Here is a 15,437-nt window from a genome sequence, read left to right on the forward strand (position 1 = left end):
TTTAATCTCAAAACTCATCTGTGTGTACATGCACTAGCTACTTTGCCATTGTTTTTTGTTATTAATTTATTTTCATCTAGTAAACATTACAGAATACCTGCATTATATTTAGTATGGCTAAAGCTGACGTGATAAAACATCTACATTGTTCACGTCTTATTTCTGACAAGCACACAAACACACACACACACACACACACACACACACACACACACACACACACACACACACACACACACACACACATTCCTCTAAGCTGACTTAGATTTTGAATATTATGTGTTCATCAGCATTTTTTCATTGTAATTAAACAATTTGTTGATCAATATTATAGACATGTGTAGATAGACCACCATAAAGATTGAAACACAGTTTTCAGGTCAGGTAATTTCAGGCTGATTTGATTCTGTGGTATGATACTCATGGGGGCTGGGCCGCTATTGCGCGGGTCCGCTATTGCGCGAATCTAACCCTAACCCTAACCCTAACCCTAACCCTAAAGATTCGCGCTATAGCGGCCCCGCGCAATAGCGGCCCGCGCAATAGCGGGCCGACCCCATACTCATGCACTGATCTTTGTGTCGTGATGGTGGCATGCTGGATTGTTGTCACATTTGTGCAATGAGAAATTGTTTGGAACATTTGGTTTTATGCAACACCATTCCCTTCAGCAAGTTGCTATGACCGAGGCCTTGTTATTGTTGTTGTTTTCAAGCAAAGGACTGGGATAGAAATTAAAAAATAAAGCTTAGTCAGGGCTTGCCCTCATGAAAAACCCTGTCAAACTAAGACATTTCTATAGTTTGGACATAAAAATGACTACATTCCATTCACCCCCAATGCATTCTTCTTCTTCTTCTTCTTCTGCGTTCGATGTTGATGGCCGTGCTAAATCCTCAGACCAGTGGCTGCCAGGAAGTCCGCAGTCTTGCGCAGTTCGTCGGCAGGACCCCAGAGTTTGGCTCCAACACTGGTCTCTTCTTGCCAGAACTTCTGGCGTATTGTCTCTAGATGGGGGCAGGTCTGCAGAATGTGCTCCGGAGTTTGCTCTTCCGAGCCACATTCACAGTGTGCTTTATCCGCAAGGCCCAGTCTCTTGAGGTGTTTCTTCAGTCCACAGTGCCCTGTCCTTAGACGGAAAATGGTGGTTTGGCTTCTCCGGTCTAGTTTGTTGATGGGGTCTTCCTGTGGGTTGTAGTCTCCGTACCCCCAATGCATGAAAAGTAACTCTGTCAATTTCAAACTTGAAAAAATCATAGCAAAGTAACTATTGCAACAGCAGAGGTGAGAGAAGAGTTTTTGTCTTTCTCGTACACCTCTAAGAAAAACTCGGACAGTATGTCAAAACCAATACATTCTAACGTTTTGTTGTTGCCGCGGACCCCCCCTTCACCCAATGTTTCGCGAATCAGATATATCGCGATCTCAAATCTTTCGACTCCAAAGACTGCGATATAGTGGAAGTCCACTGTACTCACACATCGCAGGAAGCTAGTAGAAATGGTAACCGATACGCATTCTAGGTAGAATTGTGTACAGCGGTGTTTTCAGGGATCTTCATATGGGAGCTTGAGGTGGCGGTATTGGGCGCTCTAGGGGGAAAAGGGATATTGTATGTGTTTTAGGGTGACCGAAAAAGTATATTTAAGTGGATCTGCCCTTAAGTCCCATCCCCGTGTTTGTCTTTTATTTTTAGTGAGAGCTTTTGCTAAAATAGGGGGCACAACCATCTCAAATCTGTCACATGTCCGTTGGTTTTCAAGGGAGGCCTTGTTGTGCTTTAAAGAATGTTTTGCATTTTATTTTCCTTGTTGTGTAGAGTGATATGTTAATATAGAGACAGAGGAGCTTTACATTTATATGATGACATATTTTAAACTGTTGTGTACATTTTGATTGAAAACACTGGGTTCATCTTCAGTAATGTTTATTGCCTGACCGAATTTTGTTTGTGTAAAATTAGTGACTTGCGCAAGGGAATCATTCACCTGTGCATTGACAGGTTCATTTTGAAAAGTCAGCATTTTTAATTCTGCCAAAAAATATTCCCTGAAAGAGTTAACCCTTATTCAGTATTTTCTTCATAAAGCATATGTGTCATAGATGAATTTCGGAAATACTTCTGTCAGGGTTTTTCATTAGCTGTGGAGGAGTTGGCGACACTGACCAGTGGAGTAAAGAGAGCATTGCAGCAGTGAATTACATGTACAGTAGTAAGGTTTGAGAAACAAAGGGAAGTAAGAGCTCTTATGCATACAGCATGTGCAATAGAGTCAGTGAGAGTTATGCAGAAACAATCTCCTGGCACCTGAGCATTGAAATGAAGCGACTATCATCCTCTAATTTTAAGATTTTAGTGAAATAGTTAGCTTCTGAATGTAGTTTCCAAAGAAAATAGTGTCATATCCAGGGAAGACTGCATGACATGCACATCTAAGCTCATTATTCACTTTGAAGCTATGGTTTGCCCAGTGATTAGCGACACGAGCTTGCCTCACTGATTTGAAGGGGTGTAAACAGCCATACACGTAAAAACCCACTCGTGCAAAAACGCGAGTGTACTTTGGAGTTTCAGCCCACGGACGCAAAAGAAAGAAAGAAGGTGTGCAACTCTTCCACAGCCATTAAAAAAACCAGTTTTTTTCCAACATTGTCTATTGTGATGATAAAGTCTAACAATTTGTTAATTTAATCAAATTTTCAACCAGTCATTCCATTTTAAGTTGTGGAACAATGTGATATTGGTTTATATTCAGCTATTTGTCTATTTGCAAGCATTATTGTGTCATACGTATTTGTTTCATTTTATCATCAGAGGTTTTTATTTGTCTTTCGGGTATGCTTTACCTGTATCATTTGTTCTTGTCATTTGTTGATTTGGGGTGATTTTGTTCAGGAGTGAAATTACTGGTGAGCTAGTCATGCATAATGTTTTTCATAAATGTGATCGTTTTCTACATGGTTATGTACCCCCCGCGGGTTAGGGGGAAGAATTTACCCGATGCTCCCCAGCATGTCGTAAGAGGCGACTAACGGATTCTGTTTCTCTTTTTACCCTTGTTAAGTGTTTCTTGTATAGAATATAGTCAATTTTTGTAAAGATTTTAGTCAAGCAGTATGTAAGAAATGTTAAGTCCTTTGTACTGGAAACTTGCATTCTCCCAGTAAGGTAATATATTGTACTACGTTGCAAGCCCCTGGAGCAAATTTTTGATTAGTGCTTTTGTGAACAAGAAACAATTGACAAGTGGCTCTATCCCATCTCCCCCCTTTCTTTCCCCGTCGCGATATAACCTTCGTGGTTGAAAACGACGTTAAACACCAAATAAAGTAAAAGTAAAAGTACATGGTTATGTAAATACTAGAATGAATACCCGCTTCGCCGGAAAGAAGTAGAGCCGAATGATACCCGGCTTTGCCGGGAAGAAGTAGAGCCGAATAGCCGGCTTCGCTGGGAAGAAGTAGAGGAATACCCGGCTTCGCCGGGATGAAAGCGTTGTGGACAGTGACCTTCTAAAAATAGTAATATGGAATATGGATTGACGCCACACGAAGGAAGGGAGATAAACGCAAAACACTGGAGAAGATAAGGAAGAGTTACTGGGAATGGATCTGGGAAGATGAACAGAAAAACCAAAATCGGTTCAGCGCTGCGTGCTGAGAGCACGTGTTGAAAATAGTAATATGGAATATGGATTGACGCCACACGAAGGAAGGGAGATAAACGCAAAACACTGGAGAAGATAAGGAAGAGTTACTGGGAATGGATCTGGGAAGATGAACAGAAAAACCAAAATCGGTTCAGCGCTGCGTGCTGAGAGCACGTGTTGAAAATTCTCATCGACCAGGTTGTGTCCGGGGTCTACCTGAATATGCCCACCAAATTTGAAGCAGATCCATCGAGAACTTTGGCCGTACATCGCGAACACACACACACGCACAGACACAAGTTGTATATATATATAGATATGAGCAATAACTGACTGACATCCCCCCGCGGGTTAGGGGGAAGAATTTACCCCATGCTCCCCAGCATGTCATAAGAGGCGACTAACGGATTCTGTTTCTCCTTTTACCCTTGTTAAGTGTTTCTTGTATAGAATATAGTCAATGTTTGTAAAGATTTTAGTCAAGCAGTATGTAAGAAATGTTAAGTCCTTTGTACTGGAAACTTGCATTCTTTGCAAACTTGCAATTTTTTGATTAGTGCTTTTGTGAACAAGAAACAATTAACAAGTGGCTCTATCCCATCTCCCCCCTTTCCCCGTCGCGATATAACCTTGAACGGTTGAAAACGACGTTAAACACCAAATAAATAAAGAAAGAAAGAACTGACTGACAGCAAGGATATTGAGAATGGGGTGAAGAGTGTGAGAGAGGATAAGAGGAGCTTGTAAGTGGATGTGTGTGTGTGTGTGTGTGTGTGTGTTTGAGAGACAGAGGAGAAGAGAGAGAAAGAGAGAGAAATGCAAGTGTAGTTTACTTACAGAGAAAAACTGAACGTGAAACAAAAGGGATGTTCGATAATTATGTGATGTTCTTTTGTTTATTTGCATTGGCTGTACTATTTTGCATTAAAACCTGTATTTGTCCCATCGTTATCTCTTCATGAGGACTTCCATTGTTCTGTGTACAGACCTTAGTGTAAGAATTTTCAGTGTACAGAACTTTGTAAGAGAATGCTACTCTTGTAACTTGTTTTTAAAACGAATGTCATAATTAAAGCATTCTGATCACATTTTGTTTGTATTATTTCTGCTTCACCACAGAACAAGACACTCGCACACACATATAGACAAATACATGGATGATATAAAGTTAAAGGAGCTTTCAGTTCAGAGAAAAGATTTATTTCACTGTACCCAGACATCAGCAATATAGCACACAATCTCGCTCTCACAAACATTTTGTTTTCTCACTCACAGCACCTGCGTACATCATTAAGATTAAAGCACAAAAGGTAATCAGAATGCACCATGACAACCAGTATTGTTATTATTGGTCAGTACAGCAGAACCTCTGTAAACTTCACAAGGATGCTTTACCAAAAACTCTTGAATGACTTTACATTGATGCTTATAAATGTCTGAAAACTGCTGAGGGCACAATCAAGAAATCTTCCTTTATTTCTCATAATCTTATGAGTTCCTCTCCCAAGTTTTAAATACAAATTGAATACTGTTTGATTTATAACTTTGACAACTATGGACAGTTTGTGAAAACTTCCTTTGGACTAGATAGCTAAAATTAACTCAGTGCTTTTTTTAAATGCTGAAGAAACTTTACATGGACTAACCATGCCCATGGATTAAATTGACACGGGTACACAGATAGAAATGTCCAATCTCCTTACAACTGAATGAAATAACCCATATTAATTTTTGATAATAGCTCTTGTGACATTTGAAACCAGACAACCTGCTGTACAAGATCTGATCACAACGAGTGTTCTGTTTTGCAACAACAACAAACTTGAAAAACATCATTCCATAAAACACATACCAATGAGTATACATGCACACACATACACTTGCACATCTGACTTGAGACAGAAAAGCTTATTCCATAAAATACACACCAATGACTACATGCACACACACACCTCACCAAAGGCATACAGTCCTCATTTGAATGTACAATTATATACAGTCTATGGAAACAAACCACTGTGTGATTGACAAGAAGTAGTCACCGTTTCACATCCACTTTGGCACGCAATAGACAACAATGAAACTTCAACTGTAGACAGACAGAAATGATGATAGCATCCAGTCTGCTAAATGGAATATTGACCCCACCAATATACTGTTTTAGGTCCCCCCAAAAGTGGTTAAAATCTTTAATTTTTGGTTGCAACGTTTACAGTGTTTTTTGAACCCTCCGATTATCTTCCCCATAAGAAACTTAAGCTGTTGTTTGACTTTTTTCTTGGGATAATTATGATAAAGAAAAACCAATAACAACAAACCCCACAAAGTCAGTTGATCTAGTTTCAATTTCAAGAAGGTTTCTATTTTAGTCTAGTAAATGTAAAACTCTGTAGTACATGCATGAATTTCATAATACTGTACTCTAATTGACACCCTGTAAACCTGTGCATATGTTGCTCACTGTATATGTGATGGAACTGAACCATCATTATATTGTGCTTCATATTCATAATGTAGCTGCTTGCAAACCAAAATTAAAAAAAAAGGCTCATCTGCTTTACCATTCGTAACAGAATAAATGCCCTGGTGTTATAAATACCGAAACGTACAAATCGTTCACAACGTTCTCGCAGACAAAATAATTTCAGCTGAAGAAGGTACAGTTACAGTGGAACCCCCATTTTAAGACCTCCAAACATCTGAGAAAATCAGGGAGGGAGGGAGTCTTAACATAGGGGTAATTTTACAGAGGTAATGAACAGAAAGTCTGAGAAAACAAGGTCTTAAAAAGGAGGGAGTCTTAAATTGGGGGGTCTTAAAAGGGGGGTTCCACTGTACAGTCTTTCTGGTGTAAGAGTTGATGTGCACCAACACAGATCTATCCATGTGTTTACGCATGAGATGACCATCCTTCAGCTTGGACACATACCAAACTCAAACAGCTTGGCTGCTTTGTGTGCGCAATGGGATTGGTTTTTTGTGTGGATTAATTTTGCATATTGGCATAGGTGTTACTTGCAAAAAATAATTCATCACAAAATCCCACATACGCACTGGGAGCAGCGGAATATGTCAAAGTGGATGCTTCAAGTTCAACCCATATTTTTTGCCCGATTGTTTTTTTTGTTGTTTTTTTGGTTTTTTTTTAAGGCGGGGAGCATCCTTCTTCCTTGGTCTTTTTCTGTATAACATAATCAACTTTATATTGTACAAAACATCAACTTCTGTCTAATGTTTAACTCTAATTCCAATAAAATACGTAAGTCTAACTTCTTCCCATACTTAAATATTCCTATGGTCATTTTTGTTATCAAAATACAATAATTTATAAAGTAAATTTGATCGTTTTTTAAATTTTCATTTCATTTTTGGAATGGAATGAAAGTCAAAGTGGAAAGATGATGTTATCACAGGTAAAAGCCGTGGACAGGTCTGTGGTGGTGGCCACAGGAGCTTTTATCAAAGCGCCCGTCGATCATTATTTACTCCTTCATCCTTACTGTACCTTACTACTACTATTCACTACTTGTGAATAGTAGTAGTAAGGGTAAGCATGCAGGAGTAAATAATGATCGACCGGCGGTTGGATACAAGCCCCTGTGGTGGTGCCCATGATCCCTTACACCGCAAGGACTGTGCCTGAAAGTAAAGGAGACACAATGTGAAGTACATTGCCACTTTACTACAATGTACAACAAACCTGGCAAAAAACTCAAATAAATAAATAAAAACTACTTTAAATGCAACTAATCTAATCTATTGATTGCTAGAGTGTCAAAATACCATGCTCATTTTCAAAGACACACACAGCTTCACAACTCCTAAGTTGGGTATTGCTATATAACATTTTTGTGCCGAGATCATAACCTGAGATTCTAGTGTAAGAATGACTCAGAGCAGTAGGCTTTGAGAAATTGTCCCATCAAAGGCAATGAGACAACAGAAAATCAGATTGCTCACAATTAATTGTTCCTCCTCAAGAGCAAAAAGTAAGTACCCCTGCTCAATGCTAAAATCACACACACACACATCGTTTACAAACACATATCTACAATAAAATCAGAGAACTGACACACGATTATTGGCAAGGATTCACACACAGTAGCATTAACACCCGGGATAACACACATCTTCACATTCACCTTCCAATAAATTCACAAACACGTACCCAAGCAGCAGCAAAACAGAGTCTCTATAAACTGAGTTACTGTACTTGGATTGTGGAAAAGAGTGAGGTACAAATTACTGGAAAGTTTAATGGAATGTAATTGCCATGGAAAATGAGTTGCACAGTACCACAGTAGAAACTTTGTTCCCAAATTCTCTAGATTTTAGACGTTCTCTCTTTTGGGTCTTCATTTTCACAGATTTTCTCTTCATTTCATACAGTCTTGTTCGCTCCTCTCGCTTGAAACCTGTAACTATTTTCCGAAAAAGTTTGTAGGTCTTAGCAGAGAGATGGTAAAGTGACTGCCCATTTCCTGAGAAGGGTCATTTCTTCTCAAGCTCACCTCTCAATAAAACATACACTCTCACTTGCAGACTTGTGGAAACCAGGTCATTCACAACTCTTGATAAGTAATCAGACAAACATCTTGTGCATTATAGGAACAATGGGTAAATGTGAAAATTATGTGATGTGATAATTTTTCTTTTTTCTTGGGAGATGGGGGATATGCTTTCAAATGTAAAGAAAAAATTCTGAAAAAATGTTTTGAAGAAGCTTTTTTTTTTTCGAAAGCTCAGTCTTATAACAACTTTCATGATGGGACCACCAAAAGACAAAAAGAAAACCAATTATGCTTGCCACTACAAATAGATGATGCCATGGATGCAAAGGCTCAGTTTGAACGCTATGCTTGCCACTACAAATAGATGATGCCATGGATGCAAAGGCTCAGTTTGAACGCTATGCTTGTTACAGCACAAATCTTTTGTGCTCTTTATGCTTTAAGGACAGAATCTGTTCTGCAGAATTGTATTATTGATTGTTTTGAATTTCTCCATTAACTGGGGAATCAGGGAACCTAACATGAATACATATCTTTGCACACTTGCATATTATGTATGTGAAATGTGATCAGAAATATTTTGGGCTTTGAATATCCAACTCATGAAAGCCCATTTCAGTCTGTAATTTTCATATATATACAATCACTGTGCATAAATTTGTGTTTGTGCTTTAACATTATTAATTCAACAACACTGATCAAATATATCACAGTCAAAGCATACATTAAGATAAGAACAATAAAGAGATAATAACAGAGTGGTAATGTTCAAATCTGAATCCACTCTGCATGTTTTACGGAGTACAAAAATATATAAAAACAATATCTAACAGCAACGACATAATGTGTCCACAGATAAAGGCGTAAAGATTGTCATGAAAGGGAAAAGACAAAATAAGATTTTGTTTTAAAAAGGACAAACGCATAAATCTACCGTAAAAAGAGTGGTCAGTGTATATGAGCACAAAAATAAACCTAACCTGTTAATGTTATTCCTTTTCTGAAAGGAGTTCATAAACAATATCAAACAAGAGTAATTCAAATAAATAAAGAAGATTGCTGATGGAAAATGGAGAGTGTAGAGGAAAGCTATACATCCGACTCTAGTCTGACTTGCTGATGCTGTCAAAGACGGTGACTCTAGTCTGACTTGCTGATGCTATCAAAGACGAACACTTTTGTCTCATTTTTTCAAAGAAAGGACAACCCACTCGTAAACAGAACATTGCACTTTCCAACCAACAACAAAAAAAGAAGCTCTCCAGCTGCACATGTTTAAACCAGGCTTTGTGTTGAACTTAGGTTTTGAAGATAAGCGGAATTCTGGTCGGGACATCACCTCATCAAGGCACGGAAGTTTTCCAGGGCATAAATACTGCTTGACAACCTAAAACACATCGTCAAAAGGGGAAATGTTTAGGATAATTTGGTGTGTATAAAGGTGTGTGTGTGTGTGTGTGTGTGTGTGTGTGTGTGTGTGTGTGTGTGTGTGTGTGTGTGTGTGTGTGATTGAGTGGTGTGTGTGTGTGTGGGTGTGTGTGTGTTTGTGTGTGTGTGTGTGCATGTGCATGCGGGCATGCTTGGGAAAATATCACACATGAAAATAGTGAAGGTGAAACACAATCTTTCAGCTACTGTACATCTAAAAAAATAAAAAATAAATTATCTGCACAAAAGCTTTCACAAAAGCACTGAACACTCTACACTCACCTGCCAAACGCATTGAAGAGAGCCACGATCTCTGTCCTGGTCAGCTGGAAGTCGGCCTTGAAGTCAGCACTGACTGTTGACGCCAGCCCCATGGAGCTGCCCGAAAACAGGATCTTCAGTGCTGTGCCCATTCCCAGCACCTAGGAAGTATGCCACGAATTGGAGAGAGTTTGCCAGTGTGGAGTGGTTGATTTGGAATAAATATTGAAAAGCTGCAGACTTGTGCAACTGATGATAAATGTGTTTTTTATGCCCACTTTTCAACCGTCTCTTGTCACTAACGTCAAGCTGTGAGTTGCGGTGTCATTGGGCAAGTCCCTTGCTGTCTGGTAGTTTGTCTGGAGGCGGATTGGTTGTAACGAAGCATTAGCCTTGGCAGTCGAAGGTTCTATGTGTGTCTGGATCTTCCCATCAAATTTCAAAGGGAGTGGGGGAGGGGGAGGGGTTGGTAGCTAGGGTGAGTGTGAGAGGGGTGGGGGGCAGAGGTTGGGTGGGAGCAGGGAAAGAGGAGGGAGATGAAAAAAGACAACCAACCTGCAGTTTTCCCCACAGCTTGCACTTGTCGCAACCAACACAGTCCATGATTCGGGAGATGTTGCGGAAGTGATCCCTGAATTCAATCTGCCAAAAAGAAATGATCACCATTATTATGATAATAACATCATTATAAACATTATCATCAGAAGTAAGCAGGTGATTTGTTGCATAACATGTCTCCTCGATCTAGCCCTCCCCTGCCTCCTATCTTACTGTGCTTGAGGTAAAATTCAAATAAAAATAAAAATCTGGGGCAGATGAAAAATTAAGTACCAGAAAACCAAATCAATAAGAAGGAAAACTTCATCAGCTCGCAACAAATCTTTTCTTACCTTCAGTTTTTTGGTTTGTGCAGAATTTCCCTGGAAAAGCTTGCTTTCATCAAAATGTTCAGGAAATTCTCTGTAAACAGAAACACAAACTTTTAAAATCAGAGGGCATCACAGTATCTGAGAAGGAGAAAATACAAGGTTTTCTGAAATACTTGCTGCTAAAATGTATGCTCATCTCCTGCAAATGAAGGAAACTAGTCATCTTCTTCTTCTTCTTCAGCGTTCCAGAATTTTCTGGTTACGTGTGAGCCAGTGCACTTAGTGGCGATATATAATGGGCATACCTCACAACTTGGAGAAAGTCATGCACAGCCAGTCGAACTTCATCATCATGACCAAAAGTGCCGGTGAAAAATTCTTCCTGCAACAGAAAAAATACTAGTTAAAACCTGTATCCACATGATTAAAAAAACATTATTTAAAAATTCAATACAGTAAAACCTGAGTCTAGCGGACCCTTGTTGTAACGGCCACCTGCTACATCCGGACAGTTTATCATGGCACGAACACGATTTCAACAATAACTAACCTTTAACGGGCGGACACCTGCCACTTACGGACGCGGACACGATTTTTCGGACCGTAGGAAGTGTAAACACTGTCACAAACGGACACAACGTACATAAAAACGCAACTTCGAAAACTCGACTGTTATGCAGTCAGTGCTCGGCAGCCGTAGCCGTAGCACAAATGGTTGTTGATTGGTTGTTCTGTCCCTTTTCTGACCAATCAGTGGCTTGTTTAGATGGAGACCCACTTTCGCTCACTCACTTTCGCTTCGCTCACTTTCGCTCACTTTCGCTTTTCCGCATTGTGGATACAGTCACAACCAAAAGCAACAGTAGACTACTGTGTTTGAAAATGGAATCTCCAGCAGGAAAAAGAAAAGCGTTGATTTTAGAGCAGCGTGTTGCTGCCTTGAAAAAACGGCTAGATAGCGGCCAATCATGCCGAGATGTGGCGAAGGAGATGGGATGTGGTAAAACACAGATCGCGAGGATCAAATCGGAAAAAGAAGACGTGATGAAGGAGTGGAAGTCAGGTGCGCGAATCGACCAAAAAACGTCGGAAAACGCAATATGAAGACCTGAACAACGTGGTATGGGAGTGGTTTTGTACTGTTCCATGCATTTATGCTGAGACTAGAAAAACTGAATGAAACAAGAGCTGACCCAATTTGGTCGAGACACACTGCGGAATTTCCCGTTGAATGACTGATGAAGAGTCAGCTATTTTTTAGCTTTGTGACGTCCAACTTGCGTAAGTTTGAATGCACAGTAAGTGTAGGGAACGGGGTAGGTGGGATATGTTGTTGTTGTTGTTGTTTGCTACATGTATCATTTGTTTACTCACATTTTCAGTGAGTCATGTTCAATCCAATAAATACATACTGTGACAGGACTGACAAAAACTGAAAAAGTGTCTTGTTCATTTTACGTGCTCTTTGTAAAATATTGCCCCGGCCCCTCCACCTGTGAAGAAGGGACACCTGTCTAATAGGGACACTATTACCATTCCCCAAGGGTGTCCGTTAGAGACAGGTTTTACTGTATAAATATTTCACGATTGTATCCATGCAGAAAATAAATGTAACAATTACAAGCAAAGTTACATTAACGGAGCAGGATTTGGACTAGTCTATGGTAAATGACGCATAAACATTAAAAATAATCTATCATTTCAGCTGGGAATTGATGTTACGCTTTAGGAATGACACTTTTGATAAGAATAATGGTCAAGTAATGCGTAGATCAGTGAGTTGTGAAAGTGATCCATCCTTTATGATGAACTGGTCAGCTAGGTGACCTACAGAGCTTCCCCCTTTAAAGACCCTGCTTTATCTTCTTCTTCTGCGTTCTTGGGCTGAAACTCCCCCGCGCGCACACTCGTCTTTTTTGCACAAGTGGAATTTTACATGTATGACGGTTTTTTACCACGCCATTTAGGCAGCCATACGCCGTTTTCAGAGGAAGCATGCTGGGTATTTTCGTGTTTCTATAACCCACCAAACTCTGACATGGATTACAGGATCTTTTTCGTGCGCACTTGGTCTTGTGCTTGCGTGTACAGCTGACAGCGGCCAACTGGATACAAATCCAGTGCGCTACCGACTGAGCTACATCCCCGCCCCACCCTGATTTATGAGATTTTCTGTTCATACCATCTGTACATTTACTGCCAATATCACAGGAGCTTGTATCCAACCGCCGGTCGATCATTATTTACTCCTGCATGCTTATTATTTACACCTGCATGCTTACCCTTACTACTACTACCATTCACTAGTGAATAGTAGTAGTAAGGAGACTGTAGGGATAAAGGAGTAAATAATGATCGACCGGCGGTTGGATACAAGCTCCTGTGGCCAATATAAGACTCTCTTATCATGGGTTTTAGATATTTTTTTTTTTGTTATCATGGGTTTTATGAATTTTCTTCTCTTATTCTTTTATAATTATTAATTAATGACCTATATGTGCTGATGACCAATTTAATTTCCTTTGTTGGATCAATAAAATGTTATGAGTTATGAGTTATGAGTTATGAGTCTTGTTTTCAATACATGATTTTCAGCGATTTTTGGATGAATTACAAGGGAGGTCCCACTGTGCAATCTTGACATACCTGCTCAAGGTACGGCGCTGCCTTTGCAAGAGCCCGAAGTTCCACCAGGTAGGCAAAGTACAGGTTCTTTAGTCGCTGTGGTCCTTGTCCATCGGAGGTTTCAGGGTCGAATCTTTTCTTGAATTCTTTTACATTGGGTCCCCACTCAGGTGGTCCGAAGGCATTTATGGCTTTATTGCAACAAAAGTAAAAAAGTAAGGTAAATCCATCTGTATCAAGTCTCTTGCATGTGTGCATGTGTACACTAAACAGGTTTTCTCCCAAAACCGATTTAAAAAGAAATGTATTAATTAATCTAACTTTGAAGAGTGTTCTGCTCCTGTCTTTACTTTAAATACTTGCGTGAACATATTTACACTTCCAACAAATCTAGTAATGTATACTGACAGGATGCCATTGTAATACGTTATATATATATATATATATACATGTAATTACTTTCAAATAAAAGTTTCCCACATCAAGCTAAAAAAAAGTGTAACAAAAAAAGACATATCAATACTCACAGGGAAATAGATACTGGTCACACAAGTGGATGTTGATGCTGGTGTGCAGGCCGGAGATCAATCGGTAGAAGGTTCGCTTCTCCAGACACATACCTGCGTGACACGTCAAACAGGCAAAACAATTATTATATACACAATATAAAGACACACTAGGCATGAACAATACTCCTTGCATTTTCTCGCAGCTGTAACATTTGTGTTTTTTCAAAGTAACGCTCAGACTGACGCACCATATATGCCATGAATGAGAAGAAACAATGCCAATAGGTATTGCTGGCTTTTTGAAGGGCTCCCTTAATGCACAATGTTCCTTCCGAATCTTTCTTTCTTTTATGGTAAAAGCTGCCAGATCTATACCATCACAGTGAGCATCACCATTTGAACTGGACAGCAACACATTTAATTCAGTACTGTAGAGGCAAAGGATGCACTTTGTTTGAAACAAAACTAACCAGAGCAATACAACTCTCACTCTTTATCTATACAGGACAAACACCTGGAATAAACATTATTTGACAACTTTTTTTTAAATACTTTGCAACAAAAATATAGCCAAACTGAGAACAACAGAAACCAATTTTAGCCTCACTTACGCCTACCGAAGTGAATGCAGTACACTTCGTTTACTACTATTTTTCTCTCTGAAAAGCACTGAAGTCTATAAAAGCAACATTATAAGGCTTGCACATTTTACACACTAGTTTGGAGAAGTGAATCTTGTGCCAAATAATGGGGTGCTTTAAACCAGGATGTTTCCATCATAAAGGCCCGGTCACACAGCCCAAAAGTCGCGTAAACGCATGAATCACGCATAAAATTTGGTTGTGCGTGCTTGTCGGTCGAGAATTTGACCATTTTCGCTGATTTACGCGATGAAAATCACCAATGAATTGCGCAAGAACTACGGAAAGATCACGCAAAAATCACTAACAAACCACGCACTACAGCGCATAGGCACGCAAAGGTCCACAGAAAACCACGTATAATCTGCGCACTATCACTAATGAACTGCGTATGAATCGCGCATGATTCGCGCATGAACTGATTTTCAGTGATTTTCAGTGATACGTAGGTGTTACAAGCGCAAAACATGCGTCATATGTCTGCTAATCGTCAGTGGAAAGTCGTCGATGAACGCGATAGCAGCAACATTTTCGCGAACGATCACTGATATTCCACGCATATTTCGCGCATTGTTCGCGTAAGAACTACGCAAACTACGCAGAAATTACGTAAAACAGCGCAATACTGCGTAAACTCTTACGCGAAGCCGAGTTTTTAGCTGCTCAAAACCTGGAATCGCGTAAAGCGCCGATCCGGCAAACATCGGCGGACAACTACGGAGGTTCCACGTCAGACAAACTGATGAAATGTGCAAATCGCGCATGTATCGCGTAAGGATCAAATTTCGTGCGTGGGCTGTGTGACCGGGCCTTTAGTAGCCTGCATGCCTTCCTGTATATGTCTTTGAAACCAAAAGCATCAAACTTGAACATGGCCTGCAAATTCCATACAGAAACCAACACTAAATGGCTGCAAATGGCTGGCATCAGGTGTATTCAGTTA

The 15,437-nt window shown here is 39.8% G+C and overlaps 1 protein-coding gene across 4 annotated transcripts in view; it reads right to left on the reverse strand.

The window, feature by feature from the left end:
• Window positions 1-4,828: 4,828 nt before the first annotated feature.
• Window positions 4,829-15,437, reverse strand: part of LOC138951663 (ero1-like protein) — a 30,484-nt gene continuing 19,875 nt past the window's right edge. For all 4 annotated transcript variants that reach the window (XM_070323206.1, XM_070323205.1, XM_070323208.1 and 1 more), the window contains 7 exons: window positions 13,872-13,964; window positions 13,366-13,535; window positions 11,025-11,101; window positions 10,741-10,810; window positions 10,406-10,492; window positions 9,872-10,011; window positions 4,829-9,548 (listed from right to left, as the gene is read on the reverse strand). In XM_070323206.1, the coding sequence (XP_070179307.1) occupies window positions 9,497-9,548; window positions 9,872-10,011; window positions 10,406-10,492; window positions 10,741-10,810; window positions 11,025-11,101; window positions 13,366-13,535; window positions 13,872-13,964 (689 nt within the window). In that variant the 3' untranslated portion in view covers window positions 4,829-9,496. The remainder of the gene's footprint in view (window positions 9,549-9,871; window positions 10,012-10,405; window positions 10,493-10,740; window positions 10,811-11,024; window positions 11,102-13,365; window positions 13,536-13,871; window positions 13,965-15,437) is intronic.

Source organism: Littorina saxatilis, linkage group LG17, assembly GCF_037325665.1.
Source record: "Littorina saxatilis isolate snail1 linkage group LG17, US_GU_Lsax_2.0, whole genome shotgun sequence".
In the NCBI taxonomy this organism is placed as follows: Eukaryota; Metazoa; Mollusca; class Gastropoda; order Littorinimorpha; family Littorinidae; genus Littorina; species Littorina saxatilis.